The following is a 26118-nucleotide window of genomic DNA, read 5'->3' as shown; positions in this document are numbered from 1 at the left end:
TACTCAAGCATTAGTCCCAGATGGGGTTGCCAGGTGGATCCCAGTCAGGACGCATGAGGGAGTCTGCCTCACTATCTCCCTTGACTTTAAAAAAAAAAAAAGAAAGAAAGAAACTCTGGACACTTTATTGATTACAATCCTATGCAACCACTAGTCTACTTCTTGCCCTTTTATATTTGCCTATTCTGGATATTTCATATGAATAGAATCATGTGACATATAACATTTTGTGATTGGTTTCTTTCACTTAGCATGCTTTCAATGTTGCTACAACCATATCCAATGCTTCATTCTTCTTATGGCCAAATAATATTACATTAGATGGAGATATATATATATATATATATATATATAAAACATTTTATTGTCCCCTCATCAGTTGATGGACACCTGGGCTCTTTCATTTTTTGGCTAGTGTGAATAATGCTGCTGAGTTCATGTTTAAGTTTTGGCTTGAAAATCTGTTTTTAAATTTTCAGAATATATACATACTTAGAATTGGAAATACTTGGTCATTATAAACCTTTCTTTATACCAAACAGATTCCTAAGCAAAGCCTGTCTGTCCATCAGCACAGAACAATTCTCCGCTGAGTGCCTAGGAGCTCACTGAACCTTGATCCATGGGGTGATGGATGACCACAAGTAATAGAAAGCAAATGCAGACCAGTATGCTAAAGCACAAGAAACAGAAGCAGAAAAGGCTGGAAGAAAGATCACACTGTAGCAAAACTAAAGTCCCAAAGCAGAAGACATACGGAACTTATTTTGAATCAAGTAAACTTTAGTGGGCATGTGGCTGACACATAACTAACCAAAAAAAAACCAGTCACACATTAGCATCTGGGATGGAAAAAAAGTGACGCATCAACCTTACATTTTCAGCAAACAGATGGTATAGCCATACATTTATTTGTGCCTCACTCTTTTCCATGCACAGCCAAGAGAGATAAACAGAAAAAAGAAATTCAGCTCTGGCTGGGTAGTTCAGATGGTTAGAGAATTTTCCCGGTACACCAAGGCTGTGGGCACACAGAAGGATCAACCACTGTATGCATAAATAAGTGGAACAACAAATCACCGTATCTCTCTATCTCTAAAACCAATCAATAAATTTTTTCAACAATTCAGAGATAATGCAGACAGTAGAGACAATTAATTTTTAAAAATACAGCTATCATTAGTATCCTCAGAGTGATAAAAAATAAAACTAAAATGGAATACTATTTGAAAAGAATAATAATAAAGGAAGTTTACAGTAGGCTAATGAGCCTGACAAGGCGGTGTTCCAGTGGACAGAGCATCGCCCTGGGACGCTGAGGACCCAGGTTCGAAACCCTGAGGTTGCTAGCTTGAGTGCAGGCTCATCTGGCTTGAGCATGAGCTCACCAGCTTGAGCATGGGGTACTGGCTTGAGTGTGGGATCACACACATGACCCCATGGTAGCTGGCTTGAGCAAGGTGTCACTGGCTTGACTGGAGCCCCCCCTGGTCAAGGCACATATGAGAAAGCAATCAATGAACAACTAAAGTGCCACAAATATCACTTGATGCTTCTCATCTCTCTCCCGTCTTGTCTGTCCCTGTCTGCCCTCTCTTTCTTTGGCTGAAAAAAAAAATAGTGAAACTAAAGAAATCAATAGAAGGACTGGGGATTTAAAGCCAAGGAAATCTTGCCCTGGCTAGATAGCTGCATTGGTTAGGGCATCGACCTGAAGCACGGAGGTTGCCAGTTTAACCTACAGTCAGGGCACATATAGGAATGGATTGATGTTCCTGTCTATCTCTCCCTCTCCCTTTCTCTCTCTCTCTCTCCCTTTCTCCCTTTCTCTCTTTCTCCCTCTCTCCTTCCTTCTTCCTCCCTTCCTTCTCTGGCTAAACTCAATAAATAAAAATTTTAAACATAAATAAAAATAAAGTCAAGGAAATCTCATAAAACAGAATAAAAAGTTAACCAGATAAAAAAAAAAAAAAACAAGAGAAAAAGATACAAAAAAAGAGGATCATTTCTCGAAGCTTAACATCCTCCAAATGTGACTATCAGAAAGTGAAATAGTAGGGAAGTAAGTATCAAGGAAACAGTAGAAATAATTATTTTTTTAGATTTTTATTTATTCATTTTAGAGAGGAGGAGAGAGAGAGAAGGGGGGAGGAGCAGGAAGCATCAACTCCCATATGTGCCTTGACCAGGCAAGCCCAGGGTTTTGAACCGGTGACCTCAGTGTTCCAGGCCAACGCTTTATCCACTGCGCCACCACAGATCAGTCTAGAATTTTAATTCTAAAGGGCCCAGCACAATGAGTAAGAAAAGGCTCACACCTAGTTACATCATTATGAAATTTCAGAACGGAGCTGAGAAAAAGATCTTAAAAGCTTCAGTTAAATAAAACCTCACAACTAAAAGTGGTCATATAAAAAGGAATGGGAACTGGAATAACCATAAGTCTTCTCAAAAGGAATAGCAGTAATGACATCAGCAAGATAGTGGAGAAAGGAGCTTTAAAGTCTTTCCTCCATGAAAGCACCAGGAAAAACGCAAATATTGTCAGCATCAACTCTATTCAGCTCTGGAAACTAACTGAGGTCTTAGAGCAATCTTGGGAACATGTTGTCAGGAAAAACAACGAGATCTGTGGTGTTTTAATTTGCGCCATTCCAACCACCATCAATAATTTGCAATCTAAATGAAATCAGCAACCTGGCAGCCACTACATTTTTCTGACCCAACTCTGAACTCCCAATGCAAAATGTATTGCATAAAACCACTCCCCATCATCGGAAACATTTGTCAAAAACAATAAGAGGTAAATTAATTTGAGGGCCACCTGAGCAGTACAGATCCATTAAGGCAAACAATAGGCTAACCAAAAAAGCTTAATAAAGAAAGCAAGGGAATTAGATGTCTACAGCTTAGAAAAGCTCAGAGATGTCCTGAGAATCCAGAAGGTCATGTTCATTCCCAGGGCTATGCTCACATTCAGGAATAACCTAAAGGGGCCCTAAGCTTTCACCTCTGACTGACCTTGAGGTTCTGGACTAGCAGAACCTAAAGGTTAAGTAGGATTAACATATTCAAAGTGCAGAAATAAAAGACTAACACCAAGATGTCTATATCCAGCAAAATCCTCCTTCAAAAATTAGAGAGTACACCATTGGTAGACCTGCCCTATCGAGAAATATTCAAGGGGACCCTTCAGCCTGAAATGAAAACACTAGACAGTATATAAAATCCACTAAGAAATAAAGACCACCAGGAAAAGTAACTACATAGATAAATATAAAAGACAGTACAGTGTATTTTCTTGTTGGACATAACACTACATAAAGATGTATGTTTAATGACAACAGCACAAAAGATGGGGAGGGGAAGGGAAAGGAGCTATGTAAGAACAAAGTACACAGGGCTGAGCAAAAGTAGGTTTACAGTTGTGAGTACACAAAACAGTTTATTCTTCTATTATTTATTATTGTATTATTTTCCATATGAACTGTAAACCTACTCTGCCCCACCCTGTATACCACTGAAATTAAGTTGGTATTAGTCTGAACTAGATCTGTGTAAATAAAGATGTCACTTGCAATCTAGGACAACCACTAAGAAAAGAACTCAAAGAAACAAAAGAAATAAAATTAAAATGGTACATTAAAAAATACTATTTTAGCGCTAGCCAGTTGGCTCAGTGGTAGAACGTCGGCCTGGCGTGTGGGGGACCGGGTTCGATTCCCGGCCAGGGCACATAAGAGAAGCGCCCATTTGTTTCTCCACCCCCCTTCCTCTCTGTCTCTCTCTTCCCCTCCCGCAGTCAAGGCTTCATTGGAGCAAAGATGGCCCGGGCGCTGGGGATGGCTCCTTGGCCTCTGACTCAGGCACTAGAGTGGCTCTGGTCAGCAGAGCGACGCCCCGGAGGGGCAGAGCATAACCCCCTGGTGGGCGTGCCGGGTGGATCCCAGTTGGGCGCATGCGGGAGTCAGTGTCTGACTGTCTCTCCCCGTTTCCAGCTTCAGAAAAATACAAAAATAAATAAATAAATAAATATTATTTTAACAAAAAATGCATCAGTAATGAAGAAATAAAGAATCAAAAAGACATAAGATATATAGGCTACATATGACAAACAAATTCTATATTAATTACACTAAATGTAATTCCAATGAAAAGTTAGACACTGGCTAGATGGATTTAAAAAACACGATCTAACTATATGCTATCTGAGACAAACTTCAGATTCAAAGACACAAATAGGATGATAATAAAAGCTTGAAAAAAGATATACCATGAAAACAGAAACCAAAAGAGAGCTGGGATGGTTATATTATTATTAGACAAAATACATTTTTTTTTTTGCAACAGAGACAGAGAGAGTCTGAGAGAGGGACAGACAGGAAGGGAGAGAGATGAGAAGCATCAATTCTTCGTTGAGGCACCTTAGTTGTTCATTGATTGATTTCTCATATGTGCCCTGATCGAAGGCTACAGCAGAGCGAGCGACCCCTTGCTCGAGCCAGTGACCTTGGGCTCAAGCTGGTGAGCCTTGCTCAAACCAGATGAGCCCGCACTCAAGCTGGCGACCTTGGGGTCTCGAACCCAGGTCCTCCACGTCCCAGTCTGACACTCTATCCAATGCGCTACCGCCTGGTCAGGCTAGACAAAATACATTTTTAAGACAAAAGTTGTTGTTAGAGACAAAGGGCATTTTACAGTAATAAAAGGTCAATATATCAAAAAGATATAAAATTATAAAGATATATACATTTAACAACAGAGCTCCCAAACACACAAAGCAAAATTAAAGGGAGAAATTGATGATTCAAAATAACGGTGACTACGGCCCTGGCCGGTTGGCTCAGCGGTAGAGTGTCGGCCTGGCGTGAGGGGGACCCGGGTTCAATTCCCGGCCAGGGCACATAGGAGAAGCACCCATTTGCTTCTCCACCCTGCCCCTTCCTCTCTGTCTCTCTCTTTCCCTCCCGCAGCCAAGGTTCCATTGGAGCAAAGATGGCCTGGGCGCTGGGGATGGCTCCTTGGCCTCTGCCCCAGGCGCTAGAGTGGCTCTGGTTGTGGCAGAGCGACGCCCCGGAGGGGCAGAGCATCACCCCAGTGGGCAGAGCGTCGCCCCTGGTGGGCGTGCCGGGTGGATCCCGGTCGGGCGCATGCGGGAGTCTGTCTGACTGTCTCTCTCCGTTTCCAGCTTCAGAAAAATACAAAAACAAAACAAAACAAAGTAACGGTGACTTCAATGCTCCACTTTCAATAATGGGTACGACAACTAGATAGAAGAACAGGAAATAGAAGAATTAAACAACACTATAAACCAACAAGACCTAACAGCTATCTATAGAATGCTCCATGCCTGGACAGAAGAATACACATTTTTCTCAAGTACACATGGAATGTTCTCCAGGATAGGCCATATGTTGAGCCATAAAGCAAGTCTCAATAAATGTAAAAGGATTAAAATCATACAAACTGTATTTCTGGCTACAATGGAATAAAATTAGAAATCAAGAAGAGAACAACATGTGGGAAATTAATAAGTATATGCAAATTAAGCAGCACACCTAAATATCCAATGGGTCAAAGAAGAAATCACAAGGAAAATTAAGAAATACTTTGAAATAAATGAAAATGAAAACACAACATAAAAAACACGGGAACAAAGAAAGCAGTGCCTGGAGAGAAATTTTTAGATGTCAAATGTATCAAATCTATAACCTAAACTTCCATCAAGAAACTAAAAAAAGAACTAACTTCAATGCAAGCAAAAGGAAGGAAATAATAAAGATTACTGTGGAAATTAATGAATTAAAGGATTGAAAAACAATGGAGCCTGACCGGGCGGTGGCACAGTGGATAGAGCGTCGGACTGGGATGCGGAGGACCCAGGTTCAAGACCCTGAGGTTGCCAGCTTGAGCGAGGGCAAAAGCTCACCAGCTTGAGCCCAAGGTCGCTGGCTCCAGCAAGGGGTTACTCGGTCTTCTGAAGGCCCGCGGTCAAGGCAGGTATGACATATGAGAAAGCAATCAATGAACAATTAAGGCATTGCAATGCGCAACGAAAAACTAATGATTGATGCTTCTCATCTCTCCGTTCCTGTCGGTCTGTCCCTGTCTATCCCTCTCTCTGACTTTCTCTCTGTCTCTGTAAAACAAACAAACAAAAAACAATGGAGAAAAACCAAGAAACAAAGAGTTGGTTTTTTGAAAAGATTAACAAAATTGACATCTTTTAGCTAGACTGACCAAAAAAATAAATAAATAGAGAGAGAGAGAGAGAGAGAGAGAGAGAGAGAGAGAGAGAGAGAAAGACTCAAATAAATAAAATCAGGAAAGAAACTAGAGACATTTTTTTTCTTCTTCAAGTGAGAGGAGGAGAGATAGGCTCCCGTACACGCCCTGACTCCAGCAACCCCTGCTGGGGCCAACATTCTGCTCATCTGGGGCCATGCTCGCAACCGAGGTATTTTTAGGCCTGAGGCAGAGGCTCCATGGAGCCATCCTCAGTGCCTGGGCTGATGTGCTTGAACCAACTAAGCCAAAGCTACAGGAGGTAAGCGAGAAAGAGAGATAGAGAAAGAGAGAGAGAGAAGGAGAAGGGGATAGGGTGGGTAAGCAGATGGTTGCTTCTCCTGTGTGCCCTGACCAGGAATCAAACCCCAGACAGACATCCACACATTGGGCCAACACTATCACTGAGCCAACCGGACATGGCCTGAAACTAGGGACAGTCTTACAAAAATAATAGAGATTGCAAGGGAATACTACGAACAATTGTACACCAATAAATTTGATAGGTGAAATGAACAAATTCTAAGACAAACTACAGAAACTGACTCAGTAAGAAACAGAAAATCTGAATAGACTTAACAATAAATGAAGAGACTAAACTATCTAGTAATCAAAAATCTTTTCACAATAAGCAGGTCAGGCCCAGATGACTTCTCTGGTGGATTCTACCAAATATTCAAAAAAGAATCAACAGCAATCCTCCACGAACTTCTAAAATATAGAAAAGGAGAGAACACTTCCCAATGCATTCCAGAAGGCTAGTATTACCATGACACCAAAACCAGAAAAGACATCACAAGAAAATAAACAAAGCAATAAATACCCCTTATGAATATCAATGCAAAATCTTTAATAAACAAACAAAAACAAAAAACTAAAAAGTGAGAAATCCCAAAAATGCAAATTTGGTTCAACATACAAAAATCAATGTGGCCCCGCCTGCCTCCAAGCCACTGCAATGGCGGCCTACTTTTGCTCCAGTAAGGACAAGCCAGGTTGCTGACTATGCTTCCAGAAGGACGAGTGTTTTGAGGACTTACTCCTACAGCTTCTCTCTCTGCAGAATCAGAAATGAGTGACAGGGAATTGCCACAGAATTCCAAGAAGCACAGTCCACCAAAAATGCCTGCACAAGCCGCCCCTCCTCCTGAGCCATTAAACACCACCACCTACTATAATCTCCAGCACCATGACGACACCATGTATACCTTCTTAGACCTAAACCTAGACCACCCAGAACTGAGGTTGCCTCAACCCTCTTCCGGACGAGAGTCACCTCACCGACAGCTCAGTTTGATTGCCCTTACATTGTCTGCTGCATTCTTGCCTGGAAAATAAAGTCCACCCCCAAAAAAGAAAAATTTTGGATATCAGGCCCTTATCTGTCCTGTTGTTTGAAAATATCATCTCCCATTTAGTTAGCTGTCTGTTTGTTTTGTTGTCAGTTTCTCTTGCTGTGCAAAAGCTTCTTAGTCTGATGTGGTCCCATTCATTTATCTTTGCCTTCACTTCCCTTGCCTTTGGAGTCAAATTCATAAAGTGCTCTTTGTAACCATGGTCCATGAATTTAGTACCTGTTTTCTTCTATGTAATTTATTGTTTTGGGTCTTATATTTAGGTCTCTGATCCATTTTGAATTAATTTTAGTACAAGGGGACAAATTGTAGTTGACTTTCATTCTTTTACATGTGGTTTTCCCAGCACCATTTGTTGAAGAGGCTTTCTTTTCTCCATTGTTTTTTGGCCCCTTTATCAAAAATTATTTGACCATATACATGTGGTTTTATTTCTGGGCTTTCTACTCTGTTCCATTGGTCTGAGTGTCTGTTTTTCTGCCAATACCATGCTGTTTTGATTATCATGGCTCTATAATATAATTTAAATTCAGGTATTGTAATGCCCCAGCTTCATTCTTTTTCCTTAGGATTGCTCTGGCTATACGGGGTTTTTTATAGTTCCATATAAACCTAATGATTTTTTGTTCCATTTCTTTAAAAAATGACATTGGAATTTTGATGGGAATTGCATTAAATTTGTATATCGCTTTGGGTAATATAGTCATTTTGACTATATTTATTCTTCCTATCCAAGAACAAAAAATATTTTTCCATTTCATTATATCTTTTTCGATTTCCCTTAACAATGCTTTGTAGTTTTCATTATATAGGTCCTTTACATTCTGTTATGTTTATTACTAGGTATTTTATTTTTTTTGTTGCAACCATGAAGGGGATTGTTTTTTTGAGTTCGTTTTCTGATGTTTCATTGTTGGCATATAGGAAGGCAATGGATTTTTGTATATTAATTTTGTATCCTGTGACCTTACTGTATTAGTTTATTGTTTCTAGTAGTTTTTTTGTGGAGTCTTTGGGATTTTCGATGTACAGGATCATAAAACTCAACAACAAACAAGCAAACAATCCAATAAAAAAATGGGAAGAGGACATGAACAGACACTTCTCCCAGGAAGAAATACAAATGGCCAACAGATATATGAAAAGTTGCTCATCTTCATTAGCTACTAGAGAAATGCAAATCAAAACTGCAATGAGATTCCACCTCACACCTGTTAGATTAGCTATTATCAACAAGACAGGTAATAAGTATTGGAGAGGCTGTGGAGAAAAACAAACCCTCATCCACTGTTAGTGGGAATGTAAAGTAGTACAACCGTTATGGAAGAAAGTATGGTGGTTCCTCAAAAAATTAAAAATAGGACTATCATATGACCCAGCAATCCCTCTACTGGGAATATACCCCCGTAACTCAAAAACACTGGTACGTAAAGACACATGCAGCCCCATGTTCACTGCAGCACTGTTCACAGTGGCCAAAACATGGAAACAACCAAAAAGCCCTTCAATAGATGAACAGATAAAGAAGATGTGATATACACACACACACAGACACACACTATGGAATACTACTCAGCCATAAGAAATGATGACATCGAATCATTTACAACAACATGGATGGACCTTGATAACATTATACTGATTGAAATAAGTAAATCAGAAAAAACTAAGAACTATATGATTCTATACATAGGTGGAACATAACAATGAGACTCAGGGACATGGACAAGAGTGTGGTGGTTACCGGGGGAGGGGAGGGGAAGGCAAGGGTTGGGGGGAGAGGAAGGGCACAAAGAAAACCAGATAGAAGGTGACGGAAGACTATATGACTCTGGGTGATGGGTATGCAACGTAATCAAATGTCAAAATAAACCTGGAGATGGGTATGCAACATAATAAAATGTCAAAATAAACCTGGAGATGTTTTCTCTGAACCTATGTACCCTGATTGATTAATGTCACCCCACTAAAACTAATAAAAATTAACTAAAGACAAAAAAAGGAAAAAAAATCAATTAGTCAATGTAATATACCAGTGACAGAATGAAAAACAAAAACCAGATGATCATCTCAATCTCCACTGCACCAACCACCACAGGTCAGGCTTAAATGATTATTTAGAAAGGAGCAACAGCCTGACCTGTGGTGGTGCGGTGGTTTAAGCATCAACCTGGAATGCTGAGGTCACCAGTTTGAAACCCCAGGCTTGCCTAGTTAAGGCACATACAAGAAGGAACTACAAGTTGATGCTTCCCATTCCTCTTCCCTCTCTCTCTCCCCCCTCATTAAAAATCAATAAGTGAAATCTTAAAAAAAAGAAGCAGCATTTGCCCTGGCCAGACAGTTTGGTTGGTTAGAGCATTGTAGAGCATCTTCCGGGTATGCAGAAGTTGCCGGTTTGATCCTGGTCAGGACACATAGAGAAACAGATGGATGTTTCTCTCTCTCTCTCATGTCAAGAAATAAAAAATTAAAAAAAAAAAAAAGAGCAGCATCAAAGGCCTGGCACACTGGGGTCAGAGGCCCTGACTTTATGTCCTGTGTCATTTATTCACTGGGTAATCATGACCTAATCAGTCTTAGTCTGTTATCTGTAAAACTGAAAATAAAGTTACCTATACTCCTTAAGATTCATTATGAAAATCAAATGGAATAATCAAAATAGTAGACTGAAAAACATTGTTTAAAATGAAAAATTATGTACTACTTACATAATATGGCAAATACCCAAATATTTTAGATTTTATTTATCGAAGTGGGTATCAAAGTGAATATTCATGATCACTGCTAAACTGTCTCCAGGATTTACTTTAACATCTGAATTAGGGACAGAATAGAAACAGACTTAAGGGATAATTCCACAATCTGCCAGATAAATGAAGCAATGTGCTTATCAACTATTAGGGAGATAGGATTTCTTTCTCCTAAAAAATTGTGTCTTCTAAAAATTATGTGCCTGCCTGTACATCAATTAAAAAAAAAAAAAAAAAGCATTTACCTTCACAGTCAAATCCTCATTGCCCAGCGTGACATGGACTTGAACAGGTGGATAAACACCTCTGTCGGCATGGTGTTCCATGGTCGCTCTCATTGCATTCTGAAACACATTAGGTTTACATGAAAACTACAACTTGAAAATAAGACAGAAACTAATTATAATTTCCAACTATATATGCCCTACTTTAAATTAAAATTTTTTAATTTGATGGAAATAGGCCAAAGAATCATAATTCTTATAACCATATTTAAAGAATTACTTTTTAAAAAATATATTAAATCAGTTTTAGAGGATTTACGAGATATTTGATTTAAAGATTCTAACTAAATTCTGTATATTTTGCAAAACCAGATGTCTCAACACTTTTAACTTGTTTACATTAAAGCAGAAAATTCTATCCAAATGCTTTTACAATTTAATAGAAGACAAGCCTTACTTCTGAAAACAGTTTCATCTTTTTTTTTAAGAACCATTTTGTTATAAATTGCCTTAAAAAATTTTTTTTCATAGAGTATTAACAGCAATGGTCTTTTTATGATGTAGATACTAATCCAATTTACCACTAGTTTGAAACTAATACTGACACTGTAAAAAAGGTTTGATCAGTTTCTAAAGGATACAGGGTACACACTGCCAACATATCATAAGCACTGGAATACAAATTGATAAAACTAGATAAAGTAAAAAATGCAAATGACAGGACCAAATTTGGAAGTAAGTGTAATCCTGGCCCACCAATAAGGACTGAGTATTCCCGAGAAGAGTCTATCATCTCTACCAAAGGCCATTTAAGATTAGGTTCCATATGGAAGCCATTATTACTGACATTACATAAAATCTCATACAATATGGTAGTATTTCTTTTATTAAGTATCGTGGGGAATAAGATCTTTGACTGAAATTTCAAGGAAAAAAATTAATTTTAATCCTTTAAATGTCAATTATTTATTTAATCACTTTGACTGATTTTTGGGAAGGATATACGTTATTGCTGTCTTAGAACAAAGAACATTCTGGAACTCTTTCTGTTCTAAGTCATTATTCAGTCAGTTTTTCTATTTCAGTATCTTTTTCTTCTTCATTATCTCTTCTCTCTTCTATTTGCTGTTGGCTGAAGACAAGGTAACTAAAGAAAGAGAGACTACAGGCTTGTCTCAGCCACAGGAACCTGTACTACACCTCATCACCCACTTTCCTACCTACCAGCAAGTGTTCCTGGAAGAAAAAAGTATTGTCAACATTACTATCATAATTTTTAGTTTTCAAACTTTGTTGTAAAAAGAAAATATAACATCAGGAGCCCTGTAAGTCAATATAAATTACTTTCTCAATAAAATAAAAAAGCATACAACAGTAGGACTCTGGTCCTTTAAGGGCAGAAAGTTAAGAATCATTCTTCTTAATATTTTGTTTTGTAAAATTACAACTTTATTGAGCACCTATAATGTGCTGACATTGTATTGGACATTTAGTATATTATCCCCAATCTTCACAATAACCTGGATAGTATTACCCTTGTTTCCCAGAAGAGGAAATTGAGGCTCAAAAAGGTTGAGCAACTTAGCCAAGGTCACACACATAATTAAGTGCCAGAACTGGAATTCAAACCCAGGTCTTTCAGCCTCCCAAGTCTGAGCTTACCACCACACTGAGGTGCCCATCAGTACTGACAAAAGGCATCATGATCTCCAGGAACGTGACATGACTTTGAGCATGACATCTTTTAATGAAACTGAGGAAAACCCAGTAGAGCATTTTACTTTCAGAGCAGATTCCTAACCTCAGGAAAGGACTTAGAAAGGTTATGTAATACTGTTTTACAAACCTTGAAAAGTTCAAACACCATGTGATAGAGATGAGATGGTACATAAACCACTTGTATTGGCTGTCCTGGTGATTTTGCTACAGAGTAGAAGAGAAAAATATAAAAGTACAGAGAGATGTGCTTAAAGCATTTTAAACAATATATTGTGTAGTGATGAAAAGAAAACATTTACTGTGGAGGACAGTATCATTTAAGGGAGAAGTGCCACACCAGTTCTTCATCGTCTTAGTGTTTGAACCCCATGCTCACCTAGATTAACACCTGACCATGACAATGAGTCCTACATAACAATTTACCCAACCCACCTTTCCGTTCTTCTCTAGGACAGTGAGTCTTTCTAAAGGACACTCAACCTTAAGGTCTAAATTTTACTCTTCAAAAAGTAGTCTTACTCCAACTCACATAAACATATTCTTTTTTTTTAGAGCCATTTTTTAAAAATGTTTCACCCTGATGGAAGGTTTTCTGTTTTATTTCAGGCATTTCCATGGATATAGATCTGAAGAAAAAAATAAGCTAGTATCAATTTATCAAGCGATAATCATTTTACATTCAACCATTTAAAAAGCATCCAGGTGGGCCTGAGGCCAGATGGTGTGTAAGGACAGCAGAGCATAGGAATAAGACTGATATTACCCTAGGATTTTAAAGCTGCCAAAAAAATTAGATTCCCCTCTGAATAAAATATTCCTTGGAGATATGGATGGGACATCTGGAAACTGCCCAGAGTAGTTCAGGTTCCCAAACTATCACATATACACTGTGACTCTTATTTACTGAATGGTACCATGAATGAACCAAAAGCACAAAAATGGATTTAGAAAAACACCATGCTATTCTACTTTCAACTGGGTAGCGTCCTCCATTGCTGTCCAGAACACAACTTAGTAAAAGCCTGTTTAATTTTATTCTTCTTCAAGGGCCATGATGACTCAGAAAATGTTTTTCCCCCTTCTAAACTATCCTACCTCTAGGAATAACAGTGAGACTTATAAATCTCCTTCCAAGGAATCTAAACTTTTTTTTGTCCAAAAAACAGAAAACCATCAGAGGTAAAGAGATTCTCAAATAAATATGTGTTTTCCTTTCTTCTTTTACACCTACAGTCCTTTTACTTTCTCAACAGTAAAAAATGATTTACAATTCAGGAAATTAAAATCTTCAAGGGTAAACCTTACATTATTGAAGTGCATATAAAAGTCAAATGTAAAAAAAAATGTATTTTTTTTGGAATCACTTAAAAAATTTTTTTTTCTAATCAGACAACCAAAGATAAGCAAAGAATCAACATTATCAATTTAGAAAAATGGGGACAAAAAGGCCAACATGTCCTTCAGAAAGAATCCAACTACATTAACTACACACACACATACACACAAATATTTTTTAACTGATTGCTCTCCCTCACCTTTCATAGGCAATAAAGAAGTTGATACAAAGTCCTTTTATATTAAAACAAATCTAAATTATTCTTATCATTCCTTCTCAGGTAATCATAATGCTGATCACTGAGGAAAAGACAACATCAGGCTTACCATTTAGTTCTTCAAGCTCTAGTTCAGGAGAATTAATATAATACAAATCACATAGACGCCTAGCATTTTCATAGCCATCTAGTGTGAATCAAAACAAAAAAAGAGCATTAAACAAATTAATATACGTTTCATGCATAAGATGGCAATAGCACTGACAAAATTTGAAAATTTTTTCTAGAAGAAAATATACTTTAATAATCATAGTTTGGGAAAGGTGTTTTACAATATGGAATGACAAAGCCTAATAGCCATAAAGGAAAAAGAAAACCAAAAAGATACATTTAACTTGGTGAAGATTTAGGAAATAAGTACTCTCATTCATTATTTTATACCTTATGGGAGGTATCAAATTTTTAAATGTCCTTTATATGTTTTTAATTCTAGGAATCTTCCTTTATAAAATATTAGCAGTATTTTTGGTAATAGAAAAAATGAAAACAAACTATATGTGCATCAAAAGGAGGATAGACTAATATATGCTGATAAATTCATACAGCCATTCAAAAATGGGGGTATATTCATATGTACTGAACATGGTACAATGTCTATCAATACATAGAAAAAAATACACATTTTCTAAAAACAATGTAAGACCAACAGTCATGTATATGTATGAGCATATCTGGTATAAACAGAAGCAAGTATGAAAAGATACAAACCAAACTATTATGAAGTATGGCTCCTAGATTAGGGAAGTAGAAAAAGGGTTAGGGAGGCTTAAAATTTTTGAAGTAAAAGAGATACTTTTATAGTATCTCCATACTTTGCCTAACAAAGCATTGTATCAACACACATTCATCTTATACATAAGGCACAATTAATGTAATGGGGAATGAATATGCTATACTACTTATATTAGTCTAGCCATAGAATAGAATTAAGTAAGAATATACTAATAAAATAAGCTTATAAAAGAATTTCTGTAAATTTACTAATGTTAACCTTAGTAAATATTGAACCCAGCTTGTTACTCTTACTGTAACTATGATTTATTACCAATCTAGTAATCAAAGTTATGTATTCTGTAACAAATAAAAAGTATACAATCAATGTTATATTTTCACCTCTGGCTGAGTTCTCATTACAGTTCAATGGCCTGTTCCCCTCCCAGAATAAGGAACTTTATAACCAGTAATGAATCACAGACATCTGGCTGATACACATCAAGACTCAGCATCAGAGCAAGAAGAATGAACTCTCAGCCCCCTCCCCTCTCTTCTACCACACCAAGGCTTACAATTTCGATTTTTAGGCCAAGAGGATAACCTGACTACAGGAATGTGGAGACACCAGTTTCAGAAAACAATGACTCTGGCCCTGGCCGGTTGGCTCAGTGGTAGAGCGTTAGCCCAGCATGTGGAAGTCCCAGGTTCGATTCCCAGCAAGGGCACACAGGAGAGGCACCCATCTGCTTCTCCACCCTTCCCCCTCTCCTTTCTCTCTCTCTCTCTTCCCCTCCTGCAGCCAGGGTTCCACTGGAGCAGAGTTGGCCTGGGCACTGAGGACGGCTCCATGGCCTCCGCCTCAGGTACTAAAATGGCTCCAGTTGCAATGGAGCAATGCCCCAGATGGGCCGAGCATTGCCCCCTGGTGGGCATGCCGGGTGGATCCCGGTCGGGCGCATGCGGGAGTCTGTCTGAATGTCTCTCCCCATTTCCAGCTTCAGAAAAAAAAAAAAAAAAAAAAAAAAAAGAAAGAAAAGCAAACGACAAGTCAAAGAAAATTGTTTGATTATGCAAATGAGTTACAAAACTAACTTTTATTTCATTGGTGAAAATGCACTGTACAAAAGGCTGAAAGTACTGGAGTGTCTGCACATTCCCTGATCCCCTAATTTTTGTGAGCAGTCATAATCTTGCCAAGGCGTCTGAGCTGTTAAGATGGGTTTTTGAGGACAGGAGTCCCCCATCTTCTCAGGTGACTGGCACTTGAATAAATCTTTTTCCTTTGCACCAGTGCCTGTGTCAGAACATTGGCTTTATGTGTTGTGGCAGGCGGTCGAACCTGCATTCGGTAACATTAACATTACAAAGTTATTTGCAAACCCCCATATTTACTCTTAACATTTTTACCTCATGACATAAATACTTGTTTAAATAGTAAGAACTAACACTCAACAACTTTGATTTCTGCCTCCTTTCATAAAGGAAAAATGTAAGTATTTACCTTGTATAACTTCAACTACATTGCAGTTTGGGTTTATGCTTCCGATATGTTTTCGATGAGATGTGCTACCTTTGTCTTTACCACCAAACAATAAAGCTATCGAGAAATAAAATATCAAAGACAAACAAAATAAGCAAAACTATCCAATGCCCTTTTCTAGATTTGAAAACTACTTCTCTAATTGGAACCAAACAATAGAACAAACATCTTCTTAAACATAAACACAGTATTTTATATTCAATAAAAACAGCCTGACCAGGTGGTGGTGCAGTGGATAGAGCATCAGACTGGGATGCAGAGGACCCAGGTTTGAGACCCCGAGGTCGCCAGCTTGAGCGCAGGCTCATCTGGTTTGAGCAAAAGCTCACCAGCTTGGACCCAAAGTCGCTGGCTCGAGCAAGAAGTTACTCAGTCTGCTGAAGGCCCACGGTCAAGGCACATATGAGAAAGCAATCAATGAAAAACTAAGGTGTCGCAACGAAAAACTAATGATTGATGTTTCTCATCTCTCTCGTTCCTGTCTGTCCCTATCTATCCCTCTCTCTGACTCTCTCTGTCTCTGTAAAAAACAAACAAAAAAAAACAACAAAACACCTCCTTTGTATGGCAATCTATTTACTTTTCTTAATATTCAAAAAAAGTAAAATTAAACATTCTCCTGAAAGGGAAGTTTTCTAAATAAATTTAAAATATACCAACACATTTTATTTAGTTTCTTTTCTTGACTTCCAGACACTTACAGTGCTGATTGAGTAACATTCTAATTGAAATTCGACTCATGAAGAAGCGATCCAAAAAGTACTGAACATTCTGGCTGGTGACAGGATCCACCCCGAAGCTCTCCTTGTATTCAATCACACCCTGAGCCATCGTGGGAATAACGTCATTGTGTCGGTTCCTGATCCGTATCACGGTATCTGTAAAGCTAAACAAACCTGTCTCTCAAAACAGCCAAATATTCTGACAAGTGAATTTAATACTAAAATCTACGTTTAGCCAACTACACTAGGCAAGAAATCCTTAATTCAGCAAAGGGAGACTCGGTGCACGTTTTCCTACACTTATGTAAATATATTTCAGATCATAAAATATACTAAATTTGTGAAGGTATATAATCCTCCAAAATAAAACTTTTGAAATTTATTTTCCTGGAAGTCTTAAAAGTAAGGCTGCAACAAAACTGAATCCTAAAAATGTTATTTATGGTTTTCTTTAACTGCTGTCAACTAAGATCATCTGAGCACTCACTATAAGGGTGGTATTCTAGGGACATTCAGCATAAGAGAAGACAGAGCACTTGCTTCTAAGGAACACATGCTCTGTAAGGAAAGAAGATAAATGAGTCAATAAAGCCCGTCTGCTTTGGAACTATTCCCTAGAGTTCAAAGAGAAAAAGAACCATGTAGAACAGAAAAATAAGAAAGAATTCTACTTTCGTTCATCCTGTAAGTTTAAAAATAGGAGAGGAAAAGTCAACCGCATTAGGTAAAAAGAAAAATTTTAAAATCATCTGACCTTCCTACTTCTGTCATTTAGAAGACATTCTTGCATGGGTGATTTAAAGACCTAAAAGAGAAGTCTTAATTATGAAATAACAACACCCAATTTGTTACATATCCGTCAGAATGCACACTGAAATGAGCGCTTTGCCATTCAAAGCCATCACCTTAAGTACTATTAACTTATTCCAATGATGCTCTCACTGCTCAAAACATTTCTGAAATTATTCCTAGTTTATAATCTGCTTTAAAACTAAACTGTTAATCCAAAATACAAATAATAAAACCCCTCAAAAACAACAAACACCTCATTTCTAGTCATCCCTTTATTAGTTTATTTCACCTTTCTGTTTTTTAAACACAAAACATTATTCTGCTTGACTACTCTGAATGACTTTCTAGAAGGTTCAATAACATAATCCAGATACCATAAAAGTAACATTATGTTTTCTTATAAAACTACATACATGTAGCCAAATCCTGGTCCTACCATTTGCTACCTGTATGACCTGTATGCTACCTTATATTACTTAACCTCTTTGTGCAGATAGCATTATCTCAATTGAATTGCTTTAAAGATTAAATGATATAATTCATGTAAAATGTGCTCCATACGTAGGCACAGAGTAAATCCTCATGTTCTTTTTCAGGCCAAAATTATGTTTCAAAAAATGAAGTGTTAGGCCCTGGCCGGTTGGCTCAGCGGTAGAGCGTCGGCCTAGCGTGCGGAGGACCCGGGTTCGATTCCCGGCCAGGGCACACAGGAGAAGCGCCCATTTGCTTCTCCACCCCTCCGCCGCGCTTTCCTCTCTGTCTCTCTCTTCCCCTCCCGCAGCCAAGGCTCCATTGGAGCAAAGATGGCCCGGGCGCTGGGGATGGCTCCTCGGCCTCTGCCCCAGGCGCTAGAGTGGCTCTGGTCGCAATATGGCGACGCCCAGGATGGGCAGAGTATCGCCCCCTGGTGGGCAGAGCGCCGCCCCATGGTGGGCGTGCCGGGTGGATCCCGGTCGGGCGCATGCGGGAGTCTGTCTGACTGTCTCTCCCTGTTTCCAGCTTCAGAAAAATGAAAAAAAAAAAAAAAGAAAAAAAAATGAAGTGTTGTCATCACCTGTAAAGACAGTCAAAAATGTATAAAAAACTGAGGACAACAAAAGAGGTGGTCTTCAGCTTTTGATCAAAACTCATTTGACTAAGCAGATAACTGCCTGAGGGAATTATCAATTCTGATATGTTGGTTATTAAAGTAGTCACATTATTTATATTATCTCATAGACCCTAGGTCATAAACTAGAGATCCGCAGACATGTTTTTTTAGGCCTTCAGTATATTTTTTTTAATTTTAGTTAGTTGCCTACCATTCAAAATTGGAAGATTTTACATTAAAAACCTAGACTGTGGCTTTTATTTAAACACAAAAAACTCAGATGATGAGCAGCGTTTCCGCAGGGCGATGACCAGCTGGAGCTGAGGGTAGCTGTCCTTCAGATGCACGCACTCTCCAGGTTAAAGTCCTCAGCTTTCACCCAGCTGTCACAGAGGCTACATCTAGTTACCTGCTGATCATCACACTTGAACTGTGTCTTTTCTTACACTGGAGTTCAAACAGACGAGAAGCAATTCTTATTCCCAGCACAGTTTACTGATCTGTTACTTGCCTTGCCTCTCCAGGGAGCTTTAGACAAATATACTGTCATGTGTTCTAGTGTAGTAGGAAACTAAAAATTAATCAATTTCTCTAAAGTGACTTAATAGCAGGTTTAAGTTCAGTACATTGTATTTTTATATGATGTTTACAGGGTACAAAAATTATGTTCAAAATAGTATACTTACTCATAAATAGTTTTAGCATCTTCAGCACTTTTGTCCTTAAAATCAAGAAGCTCCTGAAGACTCTGGATATACCTAAAATACAAATCAACAGGGCAAATCTGTTCTTTTACATTTCGAGAGTTCAAAATTGTGAAAATGCTCAAAAGGTATTTTTAACATTTCTTAATTTTTAATTTAGAATGGTCCTCTAAATTATGAATTTGGATTTTCACACCCAATCACATTTGAGCAAAGTTCCTGGCTCAAAGTAGTACGAAGTGCACGTTTTCTCCTAAACGCATAGGTAAAATTTGACTGAAGAATTGACTGAAGAATTCTTTTTTTAACTTCTACACTCTAAAATAGCTCTGAAGTTTCTTATATTTACCACTGCCTTCTACAGTATAAATAATAGCTGTTGTGAGAACTGCATCTGTCTCCAATACCTACATGATCATGGGTAAATGACTAACTTGGCTGAGTCTCTGTTAAATGTAGAGCCCAGCCTACCTAAGCCTAAGAGTCTAACTAAAATGCTGCACTTTAAACCTTAATTTTAGATGGTTATGTCAAATCAACAAATATTTTTGAAAGACTACAATCTACACTACATAGTTCTTTTAAACAGAATTGAACAAAAACACAAAAGTCATAAAAATACAGACTTTATTTTATTTTTGCCTTTTTATTGAATTTACTGGGGTAAAATTACATAGGTTTCAGGTGCTTTTTATTTTATTTTTTCCTTGTATTGAATATATTGGGGTAAAATTATACAGTTTCCAGGTGTTTTTTGTTTATTTTATTTTTTCCTAAAATATAGGTTTTAATCTATCTAACAACTCAAGTTGGCAAATCACCTGTTAAGGAAGGAGAAAAATAAAGAAAGCCAAATGACTTTCTCAAGGTCATGGCACCAAGCACAATGGCAGTGCAAGAGCCAGAAACAAAATCACCTGCTACCACTCAATGACCTTCAAGAGTGTAAGGTCTGCTTAACAGCCTTAACGCAGCAGGTGTCCAGGGCAACCAAGTGTTTTAAAGATCTGTAAATCCATATGTTGGTTTGGAAAGCCATTGCTGACAAGCAATTTGCCTCTCTACATTCCAAAGTCAAGTGATTCTGTTATTTACTGTTTCGCTTTAACCATTAATCTTCTCTTCATTAGCAAGAAAAATAGCTCTTTATTCAAAAGAAATTCGATTACTTACATTTAAGGCACAGATAAGATTTTAAAATGTAGCACATGGCCCTGGCCAGGAAGCTCAGTTGGTGAGAGTGTCATTCCATTATGCCAAGGTTGTGGGTTCAATCCTCAGGGCACATATGAGAATCAACCAATGAATGCATAAATAAGTGGAACAACAAATCAATGTTTCTTTTTCTCTCTCTTTCCCTTCCTCTCTCTAAAATCAATTTAAAAATTGTTTATATAAAATAAAATGAGTCATGCCTGACCAGGCAGTGGCGCAGTGGATAAAGTGTCAGTCTGGAACAGTGAGAAGCCAGGTTCGAAAACCCAAGTTTGCAGGCTTGAGAGCAGGCTCACCAGCTTGGGCACAGGGTTGTTGGCTTGAGTGTGGTGGGATCATAGACATGACCCCAAGGTCGCTGGCTTGGTTGGAGTCCCGCCCACATCAAGGCACATACGAGAAAATAATCAATGAACAACTAAAGCGCTGCAACTATGAGCTGATGCTTCTCATCTCTCTTCCTATCTGGCTGTCCCTGTCTGCATCATCTCTCTCTCTCTCTCATGAGCAAACAAATAAATAATTAAATAAAATGCATTGCTTCTTGGCTTTTGGCTAAGATCAAGTATAAAAAAAAATGCAGCATATAAAATTTTTAATGAAAAGCTAAAAAAAATTGAATAAGCTTCCAGAGAAAATTATGTTCTCCTTTACATTCCATCGTAGTTCCTAAACAAATGTCACTTAACATTTATAACTGTTCCACCCTCGGACTACACAGTGCCTGTCATCATATACAGCTGGCCCTCAAACAACTGGGGAGTTAGGAGCACCAATTTCCAACCCTTGCACCCCAGTCAAAAATCCACGTGTAACTTATGACTCCCCCCCAAATTAATACTAATAGCCTACTGTTGACCAGGAAACCTTACCAATAACATAAACAGTATGTCATATGTATTAAATACTTCATTCTTACAGTAAAATAGGCTAGAGAAAAGAAAATGTTTAGAAAAGCATAAGGAAAACTTATTGCATTTATTGAAAAACATCCATGTGTAAGTGGACCCACCCAGTTCAACCCCATGTTGTTCAAGGGTCAGCTGTATATAGCAGTTATACTGCTTTCACTTATTTAAAATCATGTTAGATCAGCTTCTTGCATAAACTATCATGCTTACAAAAGAAAAGCAAGGCTATCCATGAATCATAATAGGGAAATGTCTTACAGCTAAATTTTTTCCATTTAAAACTGAACTCCAACAGACTCTTGTTTGAAATGTACAGTAATTGAGAGTAACACTATTAATATTAACAAGGAAGGCTATATATAGGTGGCCACATATGGCCACCCTTCATACCTCTACTGTCAATTTTTAGAAGAGATCAGTTTCTACACGATTCCAATAATTTCCGTTTTAAAATGATAAAAGTTTTAACTGTCATGACTTATAAATACATACTTCAATAAAATCAATTCAGTTTATAAAAAAAATATGTTCTTTAATACTTTTCATCTTTCAACTCCAGCATGGTAATAGTAGAAACAGAAAAATCTGGATTTGAACCCCAGCTCCAGTATGAGTGGCACTGCCTTAGGTAAAAAACTTAACCTGCTGGAACCTGTTTCCTCATCTGTAAAATGGACATAATAACGCCTAGGGGGCAGGGTTCTGGAAAAGGATTAAGGGTACTGTGCATAAATCCTTCACTTCAACCAACGGTAGGTATTATTATAACATAACATCCCTGCAGATTTAATAACACAAGTCTTAAATTTGGTGCCTGCGTTCCTGTGCAGTTCTGATTGTTCTCAAAACTAAGGAGTGGCAGAATCCGGGACTGAGGCTAAGCCCAGATGCATCCAAAAAAAGGACTGGAATGCTGCGAACACCTTAAGATTCCACTAAAAAGTAAAAAAGGATTTGCCTTAACCTTGAGTTTAGTCTACACCTCCCTCAAAATGGAAAACACAGGAATCTTACCAGCTTTGTACCAATTGAACTGATGGCGTCCTGAGAAGATTATCTGGAAGAAGACTTATTTCTTTCATTATATTTGCCAATCTAACAGGCAACTCTTGCCGCAGAAACATAAATGAGGTCTTTTCACAAGCATTCACAGATCCTGAAACCGGACACAGTGGGAACAGCAGTAAGTGGAAGCCAAAAGGCAGCACAAGCCAAAAGGCAGGGAGAAACACAGAGGGAGTTATTTAGCCTGAAACATCACACAAGCAGTCACCATAATTGCAATTGAAGTAAGGAAGAGAGGCAAGGGATGAGATAACCCAGTCTCTATGGCATCCTGAATAACATTCTAACTCCTGACACAATCGCTTTGTAGAGCAATGAAGAAACTTTTCTGTCTCCATTACTTGCACCCTTACTGTAATCTCCAGTCTTAGAACTGAGGCGACCCAACCAAGTCTGAGCAAGGTAAGGCCTCTAATTAACAGAACCTGCAAACCCTACCCTTTATAAACTGTTGCTGCCATCAGAACATGTTTCCTAAGTCTGTTTATAAGACATGAATACCTAAGAAACAGACATTTTGTCATGTGCATGAAAACCCCTATACTAATCACCATAACCGAAGAGTAAATGGTAGAGAAGGGCTTTCAGGCAACAAAAAGCAAAAAGTAACCAATGCCCGTTTGGCAACCGTCCTTCATTGTCTCCCCCTGCAGGTCCTCTTTAATTGTCTAATTCCTGGAAAGCAGCCACTCCTATATATCAGGACCTTAAGCAGAATAGTTGCAGAACATCTTCTAGCAAGCAGTTCCATTTGAAGTTAAACTGAAAGTCACATTATTTCAGCAATGCATTTTAAACACACTAATTTAATCTTGCTGCTTCAGCAAGAGACAGCCGAAGCAAAAATTAGACTGTCAACACCAGGAATTATAGTATTGAAGGAAAAACATTCTCTTGCGAAAGTTGAAGGGCATACTTGTGAACAAGGCCAAATTCACCCCTTAATCACACTAGAGTAATTTTAAAGTAAAATAAAAAACCAAGGGCTTGAGCCAAAAAAATTTGTCACTGTAAACCACAATTTTAAGAGAAAGTTGCCGGCCACGCTGGTATCTTTCAAGCCCACTAGTGATTCGTTAGTGACCTAACAGAAAGCAGAAGACGTTTTCTACTTAAATTTTATGACTTCATTGGAGTTTATTGAGTTTTCCCTTTTCCCCTCAGCGCCCCCATATAAGAAGTCAAAGTTAAATGCCTAACTTTGCAATTCCTCTGTAATGTGTTGCATCCTTTCTAGAAAAAACAACCACCAAAAAAACCCAGCACCCATCAGAGAAAAAGTGTATAGCCGCTTCCACAGGGGTGAGATGTGGTAAACCTCAGCATCTTGTACTCATGAACTTTACACGTGCTCAAGACTTCTCTGCTGATTAGATGTTCTATTGGTGGGAAACACTCAAGCCCGGGACAAGAAAAACACTCTGTGAAACACTGGGCCAGTTATACCTTGCTTCCCCTATCGTCACGCCAATTTTATGCAATCGTCCTACGAAACAGGGCATTTAAGCAGCAGTCCTCGACTCCCGGAGGTGTCCTCCCGCTGCCTCCCGCTCCCGGGCAGGGGCCTGGCCGCCTGGGCGGACCGCACACGTGCGCTGCGGGCAGGCGGTCGTTCCGCCCGCGGCCCTTCCGGTCTTTCAACAGCACGCAGAAGAAAGGCGCACGCCCCCCCTGGGGACACGGCCTGCCGGAGCCCCGGCTTCAGCAGCAGCCGCGAGGGAGGGGGAGCTCCGACGGCGCCGGGGCGGGGGGCTCGCACAAAGGCCCGAGGGCCGCGCCGGGCCGGGCCGGGCCGCACTCACCGAAGTCCAGGAACTGCTTCATGGAGAGCGGGGACGGCGAGAAGCGTGCGTAGAAGTCCACCTGGCCCGGGACACCGCGTTCGGGAGCCGGGCCGGAGCCCGAGTGCGAGCTGAGGCTGCGGCCGGCGCTGGGGCGGGCGGCGAGCGGCCCCGGGCCGGCCGAGGCGGCTCCGCGCAGCAGCCGCGCCAGCCTCATGCCGAGCCCCGCCGGAGGAGCCGGAGCCGGAGCCGGAGCCGGCGCGCCGGGGGGCCGTTCGGCGGCCGCGCTGTACGTGAGGGACGTGGCGAGCCGCGGGGGCGGGGAACCTGTCAGCGACTGTCAGCGCCGCGGCCGCCGCGCCCCCGGCGCCGCTGGTCCGGATCCAGCGCGGGAGGGAGGCGGGGAGCGCGCGGGGCCGCCCGGGAGCCAATGTCCGGGCCCAGCGCCGCGGGGCGGAGCCGCTCGCGCTGCAAGGAAGACGCGGGGCGGCCTCCCCAGTTGGGGGCGGGCGGGTCGCAGCCGCCTGCCCGAAAGCCTGCGGGGGCCGTGGCCGCCCAGAGGCGCTGGCGGTGCGGGGCACCCCGCTTCCCACGCCGGCCTGGGAGACACTCACCGTCCTGCTTCCGCACCCAGAAGCCTCGAGGACGGGCCTGCGCTCGGCATCCCAACACCGCGGGGTTCTGCTGCCAGCACGTTCCAGAAACTCTTCTTTCTGTGATGCAAGCCTGACATTTAAAAAAAATTTTTTTTAATTGCTTTTTCTAATTTGAGAAAGAGAGAGAGAGAGAGAGAGGAGAGAGAGAGAGAGAGGAGAGAGAGAGAGAGAGAGAGAGAGGAAAGAGAGAGAGAGAGGAGAGAGAGAGAGAGAGAGAGAGAGAGAGGAAAGAGAGAGAGAGAGGAGAGAGAAAGGAGAGAGAGAGAGAGAGAGAGAGCCTGAGCTGTGGTGGCGCAGTGGATGAAGCGTCAACCTGGAATGCTGAGGTCGCGGTTTACCAGGTCATGGCACATAGAAGAAGCAACTTCGAGTTGATGTTTCCCACTATTCCCTCCCCTCTGCCTTTCTCTCTCTGTCCCTAAAATCAACAAATAAAATCTAAAAAAGAAGAGAGAGAGAAAGTGAGAGACATAGACGTACACTGATTTGTTGTTCCACTTATTTAACCAGTAAAACAAACAATGCAGTTGCTTTGGAATGGCTGCCATCACACACACACACACACACACACACACACACACACACACACACAGTATAGAATAACAATTCTTCATGGTGGTCAGATCATGAGTTGTATAAAAATATATGTATAAGAATTACACGAGGGTCTCTTTTTAGGGTATATTAGTCCCACAAGTTTAGCTTGAAGAATATCAACCACCTAGAAACAAGGGTACGTGATTGGGGTGATGGGGTGAAGCTGAAATTAAAAGTCTCTGAAAGTGGTGCTCTGTTTTTTCTAGTATCTGTTAACATCAGATGATGGTTAAAGCTTTGATAAAAATATCTTAGCCTGACCAGGCCGTGGCACAGTAGATAGAGTGTTGGACTGGGATGCAGAGGACCCAGGTTTAAAACCCTGAGGTCGCCGGCTTGAGTGCAGGCTCGTCTGATTTGAGCAAGGCTCACCAGCTTGAGC

At 39.9% G+C, this 26118-nt stretch overlaps 1 protein-coding gene across 2 annotated transcripts in view; it reads right to left on the bottom strand.

Annotated features, from left to right (window-relative positions):
• The window catches only part of PDK1 (pyruvate dehydrogenase kinase 1), a 39228-nt gene extending 14422 nt beyond the window's left edge, over positions 1-24806 (bottom strand). The window contains exons 1-8 of one of the 2 annotated variants that reach the window (XM_066346702.1): positions 24505-24806; positions 22652-22793; positions 19494-19565; positions 16905-17089; positions 16165-16260; positions 13999-14076; positions 12464-12540; positions 10639-10737 (exon numbers count right to left, since the gene is read on the bottom strand). In XM_066346702.1, coding sequence (XP_066202799.1) covers positions 10639-10737; positions 12464-12540; positions 13999-14076; positions 16165-16260; positions 16905-17089; positions 19494-19565; positions 22652-22793; positions 24505-24700 — 945 coding nt within the window. In that variant the 5' untranslated portion in view covers positions 24701-24806. The remainder of the gene's footprint in view (positions 1-10638; positions 10738-12463; positions 12541-13998; positions 14077-16164; positions 16261-16904; positions 17090-19493; positions 19566-22651; positions 22794-24504) is intronic. The other variant, XM_066346701.1, reaches the window with a different exon arrangement.
• Between the last annotated feature and the right edge of the window lie 1312 nt (positions 24807-26118).

The sequence above is a fragment of the Saccopteryx leptura genome, chromosome 7 (assembly GCF_036850995.1).
Source record: "Saccopteryx leptura isolate mSacLep1 chromosome 7, mSacLep1_pri_phased_curated, whole genome shotgun sequence".
NCBI classification, from domain to species: Eukaryota; Metazoa; Chordata; class Mammalia; order Chiroptera; family Emballonuridae; genus Saccopteryx; species Saccopteryx leptura.
This window is presented reverse-complemented; position numbering and strand designations above follow the sequence as displayed.